At 43.5% G+C, this 16,268-nt stretch overlaps 1 protein-coding gene across 1 annotated transcript; it reads left to right on the forward strand.

The window, feature by feature from the left end:
• Window positions 1-2,336: 2,336 nt before the first annotated feature.
• Window positions 2,337-16,220, forward strand: LOC104259788 (beta-1,4-galactosyltransferase 3). The gene is made up of 6 exons (XM_059819566.1): window positions 2,337-2,830; window positions 9,743-9,978; window positions 10,859-11,049; window positions 11,615-11,737; window positions 14,536-14,640; window positions 15,616-16,220. Exons 1-6 carry the CDS (start codon window positions 2,593-2,595, stop codon window positions 15,755-15,757), a joined length of 1,035 nt encoding a protein of 344 aa, XP_059675549.1. The 5' UTR covers window positions 2,337-2,592; the 3' UTR covers window positions 15,758-16,220.
• The last annotated feature ends 48 nt before the right edge of the window (window positions 16,221-16,268 follow it).

A 16,268-nucleotide genomic window follows, 5' to 3' on the forward strand; every position in this document is an offset into this window, starting at 1 on the left:
TGGCACAGGGAGAACGTAAATGGTAGAGACTCACAGCGGTGCGCAAGAGAAGCAATCTTTGCAGCAGCAGCATTAGGTGGGTTTCAATAAAGCAAGACTTTGCCCAGGCAAAAGAAATGTTAAATACATTTTTTATTTTAAAAAGCAATTAATTTAAAATTAAATGTGAAATGATGACAATTTATATCCAGGCCTTAAGCAATCCACTTAAATTGAATAATGAGTTGTTCTGCGCAGCAGAATGATTGAGGTCACGTTTCCTGCAGATACGTCCCTTACATCTTAGTCCAGCTCTGAAGCAAGAGTAATCCCATATCCCCGTAAAAATGCTATCACCCTCTCCCCTCATCTTTTTCACATGCCACCCCATTTGGAGGGCAAACAGCAGCACGTGCTTTGCCTGGTTTGGGGCCAGGTGACAGGAGCTGACTGCCCAGCCAGTAGCTACGCCTTGGAGTGGGACGGGAGGCTGAGCTAAGGGTGCCTTCCCCTTCTGGCTCACACAAATTTCCTCTGCTCTGCTCAGTGCAAACGCAGCCACTGACTTTTCTTTGAAGCCTTGTAGGAATTTAATATCGGTAAGACTTCTTTTCCTCTGCCAAATTTAAGTGAAAATGAGCAACACCATTCAGTGTGACCTGGACAGGCTGGAGAGTTGGGCGGAGAGGAACCTTATGAAATCCAACAAAGACGATTGTAGGGTACTGCACCTGGGGCGGAATAACCCCGTGCATCAGTGCAGGTGAGGGGCCGACCTGCTGGAGAGCAGCTCTGTGGAAAGGGACCTGGGAGTCCTGGGGAACAACAGGACGACCATGAGCCAGCAATGTGCCCTTGGGGCCAACAAGGCCAGTGCCATCCTGGGGTGCATGGAGAAGAGTGCAGCTAGCAGGTCGAGGGGGGGTTATCCTCCCCCTCTGCTCTGCCCTGGTGAGGCCACATCTGGAGTACTGTGTCCAGTTCTGGGCTCCCCAGTTCAAGAAGGACAGGGAGCTGCTGGAGAGGCTACAGCAAAGGGCTACAAAGATGATTAGGGGAGTGGAATATCTTTCTTATGAGAAAAGGCTGAGGGACTTGGGCCTCTTAGTCTGGAGAAGAGAAGACTGAGGGGGGGATCATATTAATGCTTATAAATACTTCAGGGGTGGGTGCCAGGAGGATGGGGCCAGTCTTTTTTCAGTGGTGCCCAGTGACAGGACGAGAGGCAACGGGCACAGACTTGGTCATAGGAAGTTCCATCTCAACATGAGGAGGAACTTCTTTACTTTGAGGGTGGCAGAGCACTGGAACAAGCTGCCCAGAGAGACTGTGGAGTCTCCTTCTGTGGAGATACTCAGAACTCTCCTGGACACATTCCTGTGCGATCTGCTCTGGGTGACCCTGCTCTGGTGGGGGGTTGGACGAGATGATCTCCAGAGGTCCCTTCCAACCCCCATCATTCCGTGACTCTGTGATTTCTGTCATCTGGTATGAGAGCGGGCAGACGGACTGACAGCACGATCTCGTAAGGCCCATCTCATTAAGAAATCGCCCACTAAAGAGACGGGTGTGGAAGGAAAATGTTTCCGAGCAGTGAGGCCGTGACAGGCGGTCCCTCGCTGCGGAGGCCACGCAGTCCCGGCAGGCGCCCGTAGGGAGTATTGGAGTCACTCAGCCCCTCTCGCTCGGCTCAGCTCAGTAAGCAATTCAGAGTCGGGACAGCGGCTGCGGGCTGACAGAGAAGAGCCGCGGTACACCTCAGCAGCCGTCCCTACCCCTCTCCCCTCCGCCCCGGCGCCGTTACTCGGCGGCCACCCCTGCCGCGGGCCCTGACAGCGGCGGGCGCTGAGGGAGGCCGGGGACTACATCTCCCAGCATGCCGCGCGGCGGCACAGCCCGGCCGGCCCGCGCCCCGCCCCGCTTTCCATGCTGGGAGCCGTAGTCTCGCCGGAAGGCGGGAGGGGGGTGCGCGCGGGCTCCCGCATGCAAACCGCGGGCGCCGGTGGCGGCTGCATGACGGTCGGGCGGTAAACGGCCGCGCGCCGCCGCCCGCCGGTTCCGCGGGCTGGGGGAAGGCCGCGCTGCCGGGAGCCTCCGGGGTGGGGTGCGGGGGGTTACAGGCCAGCCTGCTCCACACGCCCCCCGCCCTGCCGCGCGTTGGCCGTCCCGCCGGGCCGGCTGTGCGCCGCTCCGGCCCCGGGCGGGCGGGCGGTCCTTTTCCGGAGGCGCCCGCGCGTGCTTCCCGCCGTTGCCTCCGCCTCAGGCAGCCTGCCCCGCGGCGGTGGGCGTGAGGCTGTGGGGGGGCGGCCGCTGCGCCTGTGCTGCTGTGGGCCGGGCTCGGCTGCCGCTGCCCTCGGGGCTCTTCTCCGGGTGGGCTTGAGCGGCTTCTCCTCTCCTTCAGTCCGGCTCGTGGAGCTCGTAGCGGGGCGGCGTGGTTTGGCTGAAAGCGTCCTGACGAAGCCGTGCTGGAAGAGCAGGCTGCCGCCTCAGAAGGTCTGAAGAGGAGGTCGAGGTCTTCCCTCCGCAGCCGCGTAGCGCTGGAGGTAGCACGGCGGCCCGTGGAAGGCGGTTAAACTCCTCGCCGGTCTGATAGCGGAGCATGGGTGAAAAGCCATGTCCCTCTCTCGTGTCGAAAATCCTTGTTTTCTGCTGTTTCTGTTTGTCTTCCAAGCGATATTCATCCTGATACTCTACCGAGGTGGACCTTCAAATGTGTTTCGTGGGTTTTTAGACTCGCATCAGGCTCTGGATTACTCAAAACCTCACGATGTGTACACAAACCTCAGCTTGTTTACCCAAGCTCCTAGTGAAGAAGCTATGCCGTACTGCTCGGTGCAGTCACCAATATTTGGTGGGTATAAACCGGTAGTGTTTGAAATAGCTGCTTTGGTACGTGATAACACGGAAGGCTTTGTAAATATAAGTATGTTTTTCAAACTTTCCCACTTTAAAAGTGGTATACTGATGTAATACTTACACTGACAAAACTTTCTCGTGTTCATTAACTCATTTTTATTGGTTATACGAGAAAAAGTATTTTACTGATCCGAAAACTTCCAACATTAAGGACTTGGCTACATAGAGATTGTAGAACAAGAGCGAAAACAGTGCATGCTGTTAATACGAACATAGTAACACTTTTTACTTTTTCCTTGGCGGTCCTGTATAAAATGGGCCAGCGATTGTACTTCGGGAACTGCATAATTTTGATGTCTGACTCACTGTAACTCCTGGGTTCTTTATCTCAGCCTCATACCAAGCCTGTAGTTCAATATGAATTGATTAAGTCGGCTTTAAAGACCATTCATATGAGAATGTGGCTTGGCACCTTGCTCTTCATGGTGATCTTTTTGACCTATGGTTGTTACGCGTCCTTTAGACATAGAAACTTCTTTAGACTTAAAAATCTGGTCACAAGTTAATTTGTATTTACACTAGGACCAAATTAGAGCTGATCCTAGAGGCAGCATTAATCCGGCTACTGAACTACTAAAACAGTTGAGAAACTTCTAAGTAAATACAAAGTCAAACCCATAAAGCAAGTTTGTTGGTAGTAAAGTGGCGCATCTCTGGTAATAGTGAGTCAGTTCGACTCAGCCAGCCAAGAATGGACGAGTTCTGTAAGCATGCACTTACAGCTGATTTGGGGATGCCTACTTCTTCAAGTACTGTGTAGTAAGTTACCCTTGCCTGGTTTTCCATACTGCACAGGTTTCTCCACATCTAAGTCTTGCATATAACTAGTCTGGGAGCACTACTTACTAGTTGCCCTGCTGTTCTAGGGAAGCTGATCACTGCACGTGGAGCAGAGTAAGCAAACGGTTCACAGGTGGAAGTATTGTGGAAAGCCAGTGCTGTGGTTACTCTTGGTCAAGTTGCTTACTTTGGTTAGAGAACTCTCCTGGGACGCTTTGGATGAGCCTTTTTAGACTGCAATCTTCGTAATGATGCTTGTTCTTTTGGGAAGTTTTCTTCCTTCCTCTGTTGCTGAAGTTAAATGAAATACATGCAGTATGTATAACAAAATGGTATGATAACTTTTGGGTATATGCTTCAGCGTTTCCCTTGGAAACAGCTCTACTAAGTAAATACTGAAATACTAATAGTACAGAGCCTTTTTGCACAGGCGCCAGTTGTAATGGTCTTAGTGCAGTCTCTGTTCATCACTAGCTACAGCCCATCGGTGCTTTTGGGAAGCTACAATTCTGTGTTTCAGACTTAATTGTTTTATTTGAAAAAGCACAGCAGAAACATGCCTGCATCCTGTTTGTCTCCACTACTGATGAGAATCCACTGTCCTGAAAAGAGTCAAATGAGAAAGCTTTGGTCTCAAAAAAAGAAAAACAAACAAAACTAGGTGCAATTCTGTGCAGCTTGCCTGCAAACCATCAGATAAGCAAGAGTAGTGACGTATATGGAGGAGGCAGATGCAGAATGAAATTACACTAAAGTAATCGATGCTCTTAGACCTCTTAGATCACTGCTTCTGCCCACCCTTGAGAGCACTGAGAACAGAGGGGGTTGGCCTGCATGTGGTACTTAAGAGCTAAAATGAAACCAGAATGTTAGTTATAGACAGAAACAAACAGTAAAGTTGACTGGGAGAGAAAAAAAATATTAGGCAAAGTAATTGTGGAAGTTTTGCTGCATAAAAATTAGAGTTGAGCATGTGAAGCATTGTTGCTGTGAAACACAAACCCTTTGGAGCATTGATACAGATTCAGCTTAAGAAAAATGAGCGCTCTGCTACAATTTAACTTTTACTTGGTGATATTTCCATTTAAGTATAAGAAGTAAATTTTTCCTTCTGGTATTACTATATGCCAGCCTCTTCCGGTTTTGGGGTTTTTTTTCACCCTGAGAAATGCATGCTACTCTGCAAGGTGCTTGCCCTTTGTTTTGTATGTCATGGGCATATATGAATAGATACATAAATACTTTCATAATGTCTTGATTGGTTTTTATCATCTCTCATGGGACTGATCGCTCTTGGAAGCATTACATCAGCGAGAACGATACCTTTTAATATTAATTTAATAAACTCCATTAAATGAAATTTCAAATCAAGTCTGGAGGACTCCAGTCTCCAATTCAGAGCTGGTAATAAGTCACTGTGTCCACCCCAAAGCATGTTAAAGTAACTGGAAGAATGCCAAATGGCTTAAGTGGTTTCTGCATCAGGGCTTTTCTGAAATGCGGCACTTCTTCCACTTATGTATATAGTAGATCATTTTGATAACTGTTTGAATGTAAGATCAGCTTGCAGCTCATCTGTCTTTTTCCAGCCTCTTGAATCTACAGCATCTTGGTTCTTCCAGGGCTGTGGAATAAGAATTAAAGTATAATTGCTAAAGATGTACTAGAAGTTTTGCATCTGCCTTGGAGGAACTAGACTCTTGCTGACTAATGTTACTTTTGTAATGCTTAGTGGTGTCTGTTGAACATTCTGTGACTGACAACTTGAAAATGGAAATTGTACTAGATATTCAGTGTCTTCACTAATATTGTGAACAAATTACTCAAGTTCCCTTAAAAGTTAAAGTTTCTACACAAATAACCAGTTGCCTGTTTCTCCCTTCTTTGTTTTTGGAAAAAGCAAAGTGCTTATATGCTAGAGTTGTGCTTATTCAAACTTGACAAAGTAGCATTTAAATTCAAAACCTGACTTTCTCACATGGCATGCAAGATGTTTTGTTTCGGTTCATCTTTTCCTCTTTCACAGGAAGAAGCTTGATGCCGGAAGACTGAGGTTTTTATTTTTTTTTAAGGGGTACTTTCATGCATGTTTTGCGCTGAACGACTTGGTTTGGCCCTTGAGGACTTTCATAGTTGCAAGTTCTGTCTGTAACTCTGCTGTTTTAAATAACGCTGATGCTATGGAAGAATTTTTTTCCATGCCCTTCTTATAGTAGTTACTCCCTTTCAATCCCGTCTGTCATAACCTTTTCATGAGTATGACTGTCTGTTGTGGTGATGAGTTGCTCCTGCTGTGTTTTCTAGTGGATGCTCTTCTACCAAGGTTTCTTTTCTTCGATTGAAAGAGAAGTAAAAAGGTGGTAATGCTGAGATTTCTTTTCAGCTGTAGTTGGGGCAGCCTTGTATTCTGTCATTAGAAACTGCTGCTGAAATTAAGGCTGTTGGTCTGCTATTTTTTTTTTTTTACTTTCATTCAAACAGTGGTAGAACTATACAAATGTGACTCTGTTAATGTAGCATGAGGTGCTGCACTTTGTCGGCAAGATACTCATTCATGCTAGTGTTCCTGTTTGTTGAGCTTGTGTAAATTCTGCTTATTGTGGTTGAACTCAGTAGTTATAGCTGCTAACTCTAAATGTGTAGCAAGGAGTTTGGAAGTCATGTAGTTTCTTTCTTAAGATGGGATAGATCTGGTCAAAACCAACAGATCCCCCCAGTCAAATGCGTTGCCTGGAAAGTAAAGCAAGCAGGGAGTATGCTGTCACTGGCACAGCTAACAATACAGGCAGGGAATTGGGAGTTTTAACTCTACACACTAAAGTTTCATAGTAATTAAACGCCTTCTGTGTGATGGTACAGGCACAGAAAGAGCTTAGGAACCAGGCTGCGGAGAAATTGCTTGCACGCTTCAGGGTGTTGATTCTGTACCTTGTCTGAATTGGGATCCTGTGCTTTCTAGCACGTCTAAGATGGGGTTTTCCTCCTTTCCCAAAGCTGTGCTTTAGCAGGTTTATTTTTCCCTATTTGGTCCAGGCTGCAACTGCTCTGTTCACATCTGGGATTTAACTGGATTACAGTGCATTAGCCTTTTGTTAGTTGGGCGGGAAGGAGACCTGAGAGCCAGAATTCAGCTTGTAGCCACAGAGCGTAGGGCAGCCAGAGGTTTGGGGGATGTAAGTCACAGACTAACTTCTTTTTTCTGTGTTTCCTTGGCATATACTAGATTGAGTTTCTGAGCTGAGTTGTTTGAGGTATGGAGCCAGGCAGCTCGGGAGAACATGACATCTTGAAAAAGCTGAAAAATGCAGATATACCTTCAAGAATTGTACGTTTGGGTATGGAAGGAGGCAACAGGAGTGAAACTATTGCACATTATCTTACTCATACTCTTATGTCCAAATTTAGATTTTATTTTTTTGGAATTTAAGGATTATCGCTAAAGAATCTTACTCTGCAATACAAAGAGCCCCGACTGTATTATAGGAAACAAAACCCTGCCTTTCTGGGAGAATAAAAGGGATTAATTCCCATTCTTTTATTTTCCTTGAAGCAATGATCTCTAGTTGAAATCCAATCCGAAAGTAACATTTCTAGCAAGCTCCGGTTATCATCAAATCAGTGGTTAATGGTGCTTTAGGTAAAAGATCTGATAATCAGGGAGTTCATAAATCTAAAAAGCAACATAAATTACAGGTTAAAAACAATGTTGGATTGAAATGTGGTGGTCTTTAAGGCAGAACAGGAAACTCTCTGCATTGAAGTAGGTAATAACATCATAAAATTTTAACAATAAACGTGACCTAGATTCATGGGCCCACAGCGTGATTCTCTGAAGAACTACTCTTCTGTTTCAGGTACAAAGGTATGGCAACGTACTCCAGTTCCCTACTGAGGGTAACACAGTCAAAATCAAATCCCCCCTGCATTTTAGATACTTAGGGAAGGATTGAAAAGTGATACTTAAGGTTCAGCTATTGCAAGATCTTGTTGACAAGCAAAATTCAGCTTTTCCTTTTAAAAACAAACAAAAACCAACCAACAAAAACAAACCATGAAATCACATTCACAGCAGCTACACCTTTTTGACAGTGTGAAGAATGGGATCACCGGCTGTTCTGACCGACCTTCAGGAGATGCCGTTATGTGTGTTCCTTGAGGAGGAAAAGGAGATCAAGTATAGGTTTGCCTGTCAGAAATGTGAGATATCCCAGCTTCCACATCCTAGCAAAATGTTTCCCAGTTCTGAATGGACAGCTTGAATCTTATGCCAAATTTAGTCCCTAAGCCTTGTCAGTGCTCAAAAAAGAAAAAAAAAAAAAAAACCCAAACAAAAAACAACCCACCCCCACCACCAAAAAAAATAGTGGAGGGATGTTGCTTCCTTCTGTGTCAGTTAAACAGGATGTGGGTGAACACAGACTCAATTTTTTTTTTATTAGAACTGTAGCAGAGATGTGAATGTAGGATGGGCTGGAAGAGGTATCTTCTGGACTCACCTGCTTAAATATTTAATTAGACTTAAGACACCCATACCTTTCCCTGCTCAAATGAACTAAACACCAGGCTGAAATATTTGCTCTTTCTCTCTCAGGCTTCATTATCAGAAGTTTTTTGAAAGAATAATTTATTTCAGTGGTTTAAGAGGGAGTCTGACTTACAAGATACTGAAAACTTGCTTCAAGAGAGCCATAGGATTAACTATGAGCTTGGAAGGAAAAGAAAATCTTATCTACAGCTATTTAAAAACCCCAAAACCCTAACAACTTGCCTCACAGGCTTCTGGTGCAAAAAATATTTTGTCTTTAGGTAGCATGGCCTGCAGAGAATTGTTGGTCCTACTTAAAGCTGTCATTTGAAATTGTCAGCTTTTAATTGTGATTTAAGTAAAGGGTTCCTCTAGCTCATTTAAGTAATACATTTTAATCTTGTTCTGCATTTGTGCTTTATTTTCTTAGAAGTTGACAGTGGTTGGAAACTATTAAGACAAACTGATTTGTCTATTAATATAACTCTTCTGCTAATTCTGGAATCTTTTCTCACTACCCAGAAGGAGAGGTATTTAAATAATTGTAGAATTTGTTTATTCATATTATTACAATGTGAGACTTGTGTTAAAGTGGTGATTGACACTTTATATTGATTTTTTCTTACTTGTGACTTGTCAAGATTTTTTCCATCTGAAGAATGGAGGAATTCAGATAAAAATGCAGATTATTTTTTTTAATTAGGTAAAAACTGTTAAACATACTGGATATGCTTTGCATTTTAAATCAAGGTGCTGAGTAGAGGAACTATCATATGTAGTTTCTTTCTACCCTGCACCTGTTCCTGAAAATACATAACATCTCTCTTCTTCCTTCTCAGTTCTTTTTGTCTGCTTTTCCCAAGACTTTGAAGTACTGCCTGTGTATAATGTCTATAATTAAATAATATAGCAAATTCAGCCCTTGTGGCGTGTGATTATAACATCAAATTGAACTTGAAACTTTTTTTAAGGTAAAGCTACCATTTCCTAGAGCGTTTGTATTCATGCAGGCTTTAAACTACTTCTCCCCCAATCTGCTGAATATCCTTTTGGGCATCTTTGTCCTTGAATCTCCTCTGAAAGAGGCTTAGAGACATTTTCCATATGGGTAGCAAAAGCAGTTATGTCTGTTCATTTTGATTCATTTTCAACGCTATTCTTACAGTGAATAGATTTCTCCAAGGATCCCATCTAAGCAACACAAGGCAGAAGGTTTGCTTGTGTAGTAGGGAGCCAATACCAGGAAAAAGCAAGCTGTGCGGGAGCCCCGTGAGGCTTGCTGTCTGTGCTGGGACTCGGGGTGCTGCTCTGGCAGGTCACCTGCCGGCCTGATGCTGAGCCCGGCACCCCGCAGTGGGGAGGTAACCCTCAGGCAGGGTGGAATTCATCGTGTGGGCACATCTGCGTGGTGGTGTTAACTGTTCCATGCTAGAGTAGGGCTGGTGTCTTTAGTAAACATACGTAGCTAATCTGATAGGCTTGAATGAAGGTTGAGAAACATCACTGATCTTACTTTTATTTTTTTCCTGTCTCTCCTTACAGTTGGTCCATTAACCATCACCTTCAGGGTGCTCCCTAGTGAAAGAATGATCATAAAAAAAAATCCTTTTGTTCAGCCTGGTGGCCGCTACAGGCCACCTCACTGCTTGGCCCGCTACAAGTCAGCCATCCTTGTAGCCTACAGGAACCAGGAGAAGTACCTTCACCATCTTCTCTACTATATTCATCCTTTCTTGCAGCGCCAGCAGCTCAGTTACAGTATCTACCTGATTCAGCAGGTAAATCTAAATCAGATGTGCCTGGTGGTGTAGCTGAGCTTCCCAGTTAAGGGTTAGGTTTTGACCAAGAAATGTGAATCTTCTTACATGTAAGTATGGTTTTATGCAGAGCAGGTCAGTTAGATGCTGTTCCATCTCCATGGCTGCTAATGATTGAAATATCATACCACTTGTCAAGATCATCATTCTGCTATTGATTTTTTTCTACTTTTTTTTCTTTTAGAGGGATAAAGTTGTCATTAAGTGGTAACTTGTATTTTCAGTTCAAGAGTTGAATGTGATTTGTCTGTAGCTTGTCAGTGTGGCTACTGAGCAAAACTGTTGAGACTAAATGCTGAAGTGAAGTTGAGTATTTTTAGTCTTTATCAAATAAAACCATCTGGCTTGACCCTGCTGTGGGGCAATCTGTGCAGGTCAAACAGTCATTTCTAACTGACGTGGACTGGTGTTGCAAAAGATCAGTGGTGAGAGAACAAGTTTTGGATTCATTAATTAAAACTGATAGATGATTGGGAGGGAGAGGAAGCTTTTTTGTTTGACCAAGATCTGTTTTCTCATTTCTAAGCTTTAATGAGCAGTAGTCAGGGCAGAAGTGTTGATGTGCAGATGTACACCTGAGGATTGACTTACTGGTCTCTTAAAAAGTCAGCTTCCTTCAGGTGCCCACGGTATACAGACCCTGACACAACAAAGCGTACAATTGCTGAGAATACTGTGAAGGGAATGGGTGAAACTTTCAGAGTCTGGGGCATGAAATTTGCGGCCAGTATTGATTCATTCCAGTGTCATTCAATTGAATAAGGCTTTTTTACTAACATAAATTTTAATTGAGTTATCCTCTTTGTTGTTTTGGTGAAGAAATGTAGGTTTTCTTTTCCAGGTGGGGAATGGTACCTTTAACCGAGCAAAGCTGCTTAACGTTGGTGTCCGAGAAGCCCTGAAGGATGAAGACTGGGACTGCCTTCTTCTGCATGATGTGGACCTAGTACCTGAGAATGATTATAATCTCTATGTTTGTGATGAATACTATCCCAAGCATATGGCTAGTGCCATGGATAAGTTTCAGTACACGTAAGTGCCTCCATTTGCTTTGGATATATATATGCTAATGGGTTCACTTTATGCATAGAAAGTATGAATGGGGACAGTGAAAGATCTAACCTTTTAAGAGGGTTTGTGTTTGTTTTGCACTAGTGACTTTCCCAGAAAAGGGTATTCTTGACCTAAGCATGCAATCTTGAGCGGTTTCTTGCCTGCAGTTCTCTGTTCCACTGATAGGTCAGCTTGGTGACAAATGACTGGCAGATTTCTGTTTGCCTTTCCTTCCAGAATAAAAGTGTAGGGTGGGAATTACTGGATTACGTGGAAGATGTCTGATAGGATGCAGGTATTTTGAACTAGCCCAAGCTGTGAATTTCAAAACGAGCTTTTCTTTGGTCTGGCGGGGGGGGGGGAAACCATGGAGGGGGACATCACATGATAGAAATGACACTGGTATTGCTCTTTTGGGTTTTAGCACTGTCATGACTGTAAGGTATGCGATTAATATGTGTGTGACTTGGATCACTTTGCTAGTATGTGGAGGACTGGTATTAGCCTTCAATATTGATGCTTTTTTTTTTTCTTTCTCTTTTAGTCTGCCATATAAGTCCTTTTTTGGGGGTGTATCTGCTCTGACTCCAGAACATTACATGAAGATGAATGGGTTTCCAAACACGTACTGGGGCAGTGGTGGTGAAAATGACGACATTGCTACAAGGTACTAGTGCACAGGACAGGCTTAAAATAGAACCAGGCTGGCTAGTGAAACATGTAGCATTACCCTAAGAAAGGAACCAAGATGATGTTCCTTAACGTGCTTACAGTCTCGTTATAATCCAAAAAGCTGGTGGTATTGGGAATGGTTTATGATGTCAGAAGATGCTCGGAATCTATGAATCCAATTATTGTGTGCTGGGAGGACAGAGCTTTTCTCAGATTTTGGAGGGTGGAATGTTACTTCACATCCTTCTGCCTTCAGTTGCTCTGGAGCGTACAAGGGGTTAGAACCACCAGTAGTTGACAAGTGACTCCATTGACATTAACAGCCCCAAGGGAAGGAAGGAATTTGCAAGCTTGACGAATAAGAAAAGCAAGAAGGTACTTAGTAATTCTCAGACAGTTGGGAATTTAAGTTATGTTAAGTGCATCTAGGTTGCTCCAAGTATTACCTAATCACCACTACTTGGAATTAAGGAACACAGGGAATTCTAAGGTCTGTCTTCAGTGCTGGGTGATGGAGAAGCCTGGGTACTATTGTGAGTCAGTGACAGCAAGAGCTGATGTTTTTTCTTGTACTTCAGTTGCCATGGCAGCAGCACGCTATAGAAATGAATACAATGAGTTTAGTTCTAGGTACTCTGCCTAATGCAGAGTACAAAATCATGGTTGTAGCTTCTTTATTCAGCTTTGTAGTTGCACTGTGCACCTTCATCATCCTGCACTGAGGCAAGCTCTTGGGGAGTTTATAAAACTAAACTGACAATAAAAGCCTCTTGTGTGTTTTTTGGTCTTGCACAGTGTGACAAGTTACACAGTTCTGGTGGAATGTTCTGTTTGAGGAGTGTAGGAGTTTTTACAAAGCAGTATTGTTATGGGAATTGAAAGTCAGATTTTCTAACATAGAATTCCTCCTTTTCCTTTCAGAGAAAGCTAACTAAAAGGGTGTATGATTGTTTAGAGATTTGGCGTTTACTAAAGGAATGGAATGCCAGGAAAATAGGTCTTTACATCAAACACTACAATGCTGGGTCTATTCAGCTGTTCTTAGTACAGCTTAGGCATCTAATGTGGTTTTCAGTACCGGTGGTAGAGAGTCATGCCAGTTATGCATAGGAGTGTAAGCAGGTTATGTAAATCCCAAAATAGCCCTTTCTTGAAGGGAAATAAATCATGTGTTGTTTCTTTGAAAACTTACACTAATGATGAGCAATGTTCTGGCCCATAGGTACCTGGAGGCCACGGACAGTGCCTGTTCATGATTTATTCACATACTGAAGCCTCAACCTGCAGAAGTTAGGAATGAGCTGGCTGGTTTTGAACGGCCAGCTTGATGCACCTACTGGGATTTGGATTGTAGGAGGTGCTCAAGCACTTCTTACCATGTAGCAACACAATTAATTAGTATTTGAAATTGGACATTGAAATGTCAAAAAAAAAAAAGTCCTGTGTAAAGATTTTCTTGCTGGGATACTGCTTATTAAAGCAGAGTTAGTGATAAAACATGCTGGCTGCTACTTACAGTTGGCAGACTGCAGTACTCTCTAATGTTAGTCCTAGCAAACACCAGGGTCTACCTTTTATTAGAAGAAAACACTACTCTGATTGGAACCACTTATGTGTTAACATTATCCACTACAGGAAAGTCTGTTGGGTTCTTCTTAACAGTAAATGAATGTATTAACTGTTTTGTATTATGGTTTTAGTTTAGTCTTGCACTGCAAAAACTGTAACAGCAAAGCTAGGTTAGCATTCTTGCCTTTTCTTTTTGATTGAATGTGCAATAAGCTTATCTTTAGAAAAGAAGAAACCTTGCCTGAAACTCAATCTGAAATAATAGTACTGTCAATGAAGTGTTGTAATCATTTGATGGCTCTGGACTAACAAATATTTTCAGTTCTGTAGCTTCTTTCGGCTATATAACATTCCTGCTTCAGTGCAGCTTGCTGCTGTACCAGATCTCAACGGAAGGCAATCAAGTGTTGCAAACATGCCAGTTAGATAACCTCAGTTGAGCAAACATTCATTCTTACATTCACAGGAATTTTCTCTGCCTAAGAGCTGCCCTGTGATAACGAAGGTTTGCTAGCCCTAGTACTGTTACAGGCACTTTTTATTGGTAAACTAACATAGATGCCATCAGCACTGGGTAGCTTGAAAGTCACCCCAAATGCTGGTTTTAGGAGCTCTGTTCTGGAATTCTGAGCTTTCAGTTCCCTTTTTTCTTATCTGTCTTGCAGCTGAGCAGCTCATACTTTTTTGTCTGGTGCCTGTATTTGTCACTAATCTTTTATGAAGCCAGTCCTCTAATCGGGCCATCTGAATGAATGGCATTTCTCAAAGAACAGAGAGAGGCTTAATCTGGATCTGAAACTCAGGACTGGCTTCCTTTCAGAAACTGCAGGTTTGGTTTGTTGGGTTTTTTTAAGTTTAGGTAATGGGCCTCTAGGCAGCAAAAGCTCTGCTTCTACAAGGAAGTGAAAATAATGCTCAATTGTCAGATTCATGGGAGTTGCTCCTGACTGCTCTGTATGCTGTTGTTCATTCCCTGCTTGCTATAATCCTCTTTGTACCCTGTCAAAGTGCACTGCAGCTGGGAGCTTTCTAGCCTGAGCCTGATTAGAACCTGCTAGAGAAGATAACATGGCACTGTGGGGTTAAACTTGCTCCCTTCAGCTTCTGCATTTTGCTTTGATTGCATTAACACTGAAAAATCATCTCTGACTTTGAATTTCCTATAACTAAGCCTAGAAACAGCATCTTTATGCCTAAGCAAACATTTTGTTTGTTGTTTTAAAGGATTCAGTTAGCAGGAATGAAAATAGTTCGGACATCACCTCACCTTGGACGCTACAAAGTGATGGACTACAATGAAGAGACAGAGACACAAGAGCCTTGGAGAAGGTAATTATTCTGGGGGGGCAGTTAGGAGGCTACTCTCTGCCTTGTGGCAGGTTGACTGTTACCATCATCTTCCTCAGAACAGGCAGTAAGTATACCTAATGCCACTGCTTCTTGTTCTGCTTGATTGTGGCTATTTAAAGAAGGCTTCCAGTCAGTTTTAACCGAATCATTCTGCTTCTGTCTCTGCATTTGAAGGGTTTCCCCTAGTTTCCTGGTTTTTTCCTATTGTTAAGGACCTGTGCTAGCTAGGAAGCTAACACATAGCAGACTTAAGCATCAAATTCTTCAGGGAATAAAACTTTAAAAATAATAGCACCTGACTTGTAAAGAGGGAGAGTTCAGGTTGAAGAGGAGCTTTGTTACAAGGTCCCTATAATAAAAACTTGCCCTTCAACCTGTGGATTTACAAAGTGCCATTAAAACAGTGGAAAGCAGCATTCTAGTTTGAAGACATGAGGAAGGTGCTATGAGAACCTTAGCAAAGACTCAGTTTACATGAAGGAGCTGGAGGAGGGGGTTAGGTCAAGTGTGGTGGAGGCTTCTCACACTGGCAGTGCAGACTTCCCTCTATCATCTCAAAACTCAGGTTTCCATAATAACCCTGTCTTAAAAACCTACCTACAGCAGCCTGTGTACACTATTGCTGCAAGCCTCTGCGTTGCGCTCCCAGGTCTCACTAAGCTGCTGCCAGTTTCTTGGTTTTTTTGCACACTGTAGTTGTCATCTCACTGGTCTCCCTGTCTGATCAGGTTCCAGTCCAAATTATCTTCCTTGTTTAGAATACTCAGTATGAACTTAGTCTAATCTGTTTAGTCTGATAAATGCTTTCCCTCTCTAGTCTGTATTATGTGAGAAGAATTTCCTTGGGGCTTTTCTGCTAGCAGCTTTCACCTGCTAAGCCCTTGCCCCCTCTGGAAGTCTGTTTCTTCTGCAGCTTCAGCTGCAAACATCACCTTTGTTCTCTTCCTTTTTCAGGCCTACTTCCCGACACGACACCAGAAAAACATGGAAGGATGATGGAATGAATTCGTTAGAATTCAAGCTCCTTTCCAGGACAAAGCATCCTCTTTATACCAACATCACTGTGGATATTGGATACGTTCCCCCATTTTCTTAAGAGAATGAAAGCAGAGTTTGGGCTCAGCATGGCAGCATGCCTCTGGGTGTTCAGCCTCTACTGCCTGGTGTGTGTCCGCACCACTTGAGACTAATCCTTTTGTCTTTCAAGCATTTCACTTCTGACTATTTCAGATCTAGAAGAAAAGGCTTCAGCAGTAGGGTGTGATAGCTAATAAACAGGCTCTGGCTTACTGTAAAAATTGTCCAAGCACTGTATAACCAACTGCTGAGCCAGACCCACCTCCCGGTCCTTGGGGAACAAGGTCTGCTTGAGAGTAAGCTGACCCAAGTTTTCTGGAACCTTTGTTCCACAGCTGGATCACTCTGTCCTGCTGCATACTTAAGTGTTAATGGGGGTGCAAGCTGTGGTGTCAGACAGGCCCCTGAAGTGCTCTATTTTGAGAAAGGGTTAAAGCCAGGTACAGTTCTGTAAATATCTTTTGTGAATTTAAGTAAAATAAATTGAGTTACATGTTTGGGTTAAGGTTTTCTAGACTATTTAATAAGAG

The sequence above is a fragment of the Gavia stellata genome, chromosome 1, assembly GCF_030936135.1.
Source record: "Gavia stellata isolate bGavSte3 chromosome 1, bGavSte3.hap2, whole genome shotgun sequence".
In the NCBI taxonomy this organism is placed as follows: Eukaryota; Metazoa; Chordata; class Aves; order Gaviiformes; family Gaviidae; genus Gavia; species Gavia stellata.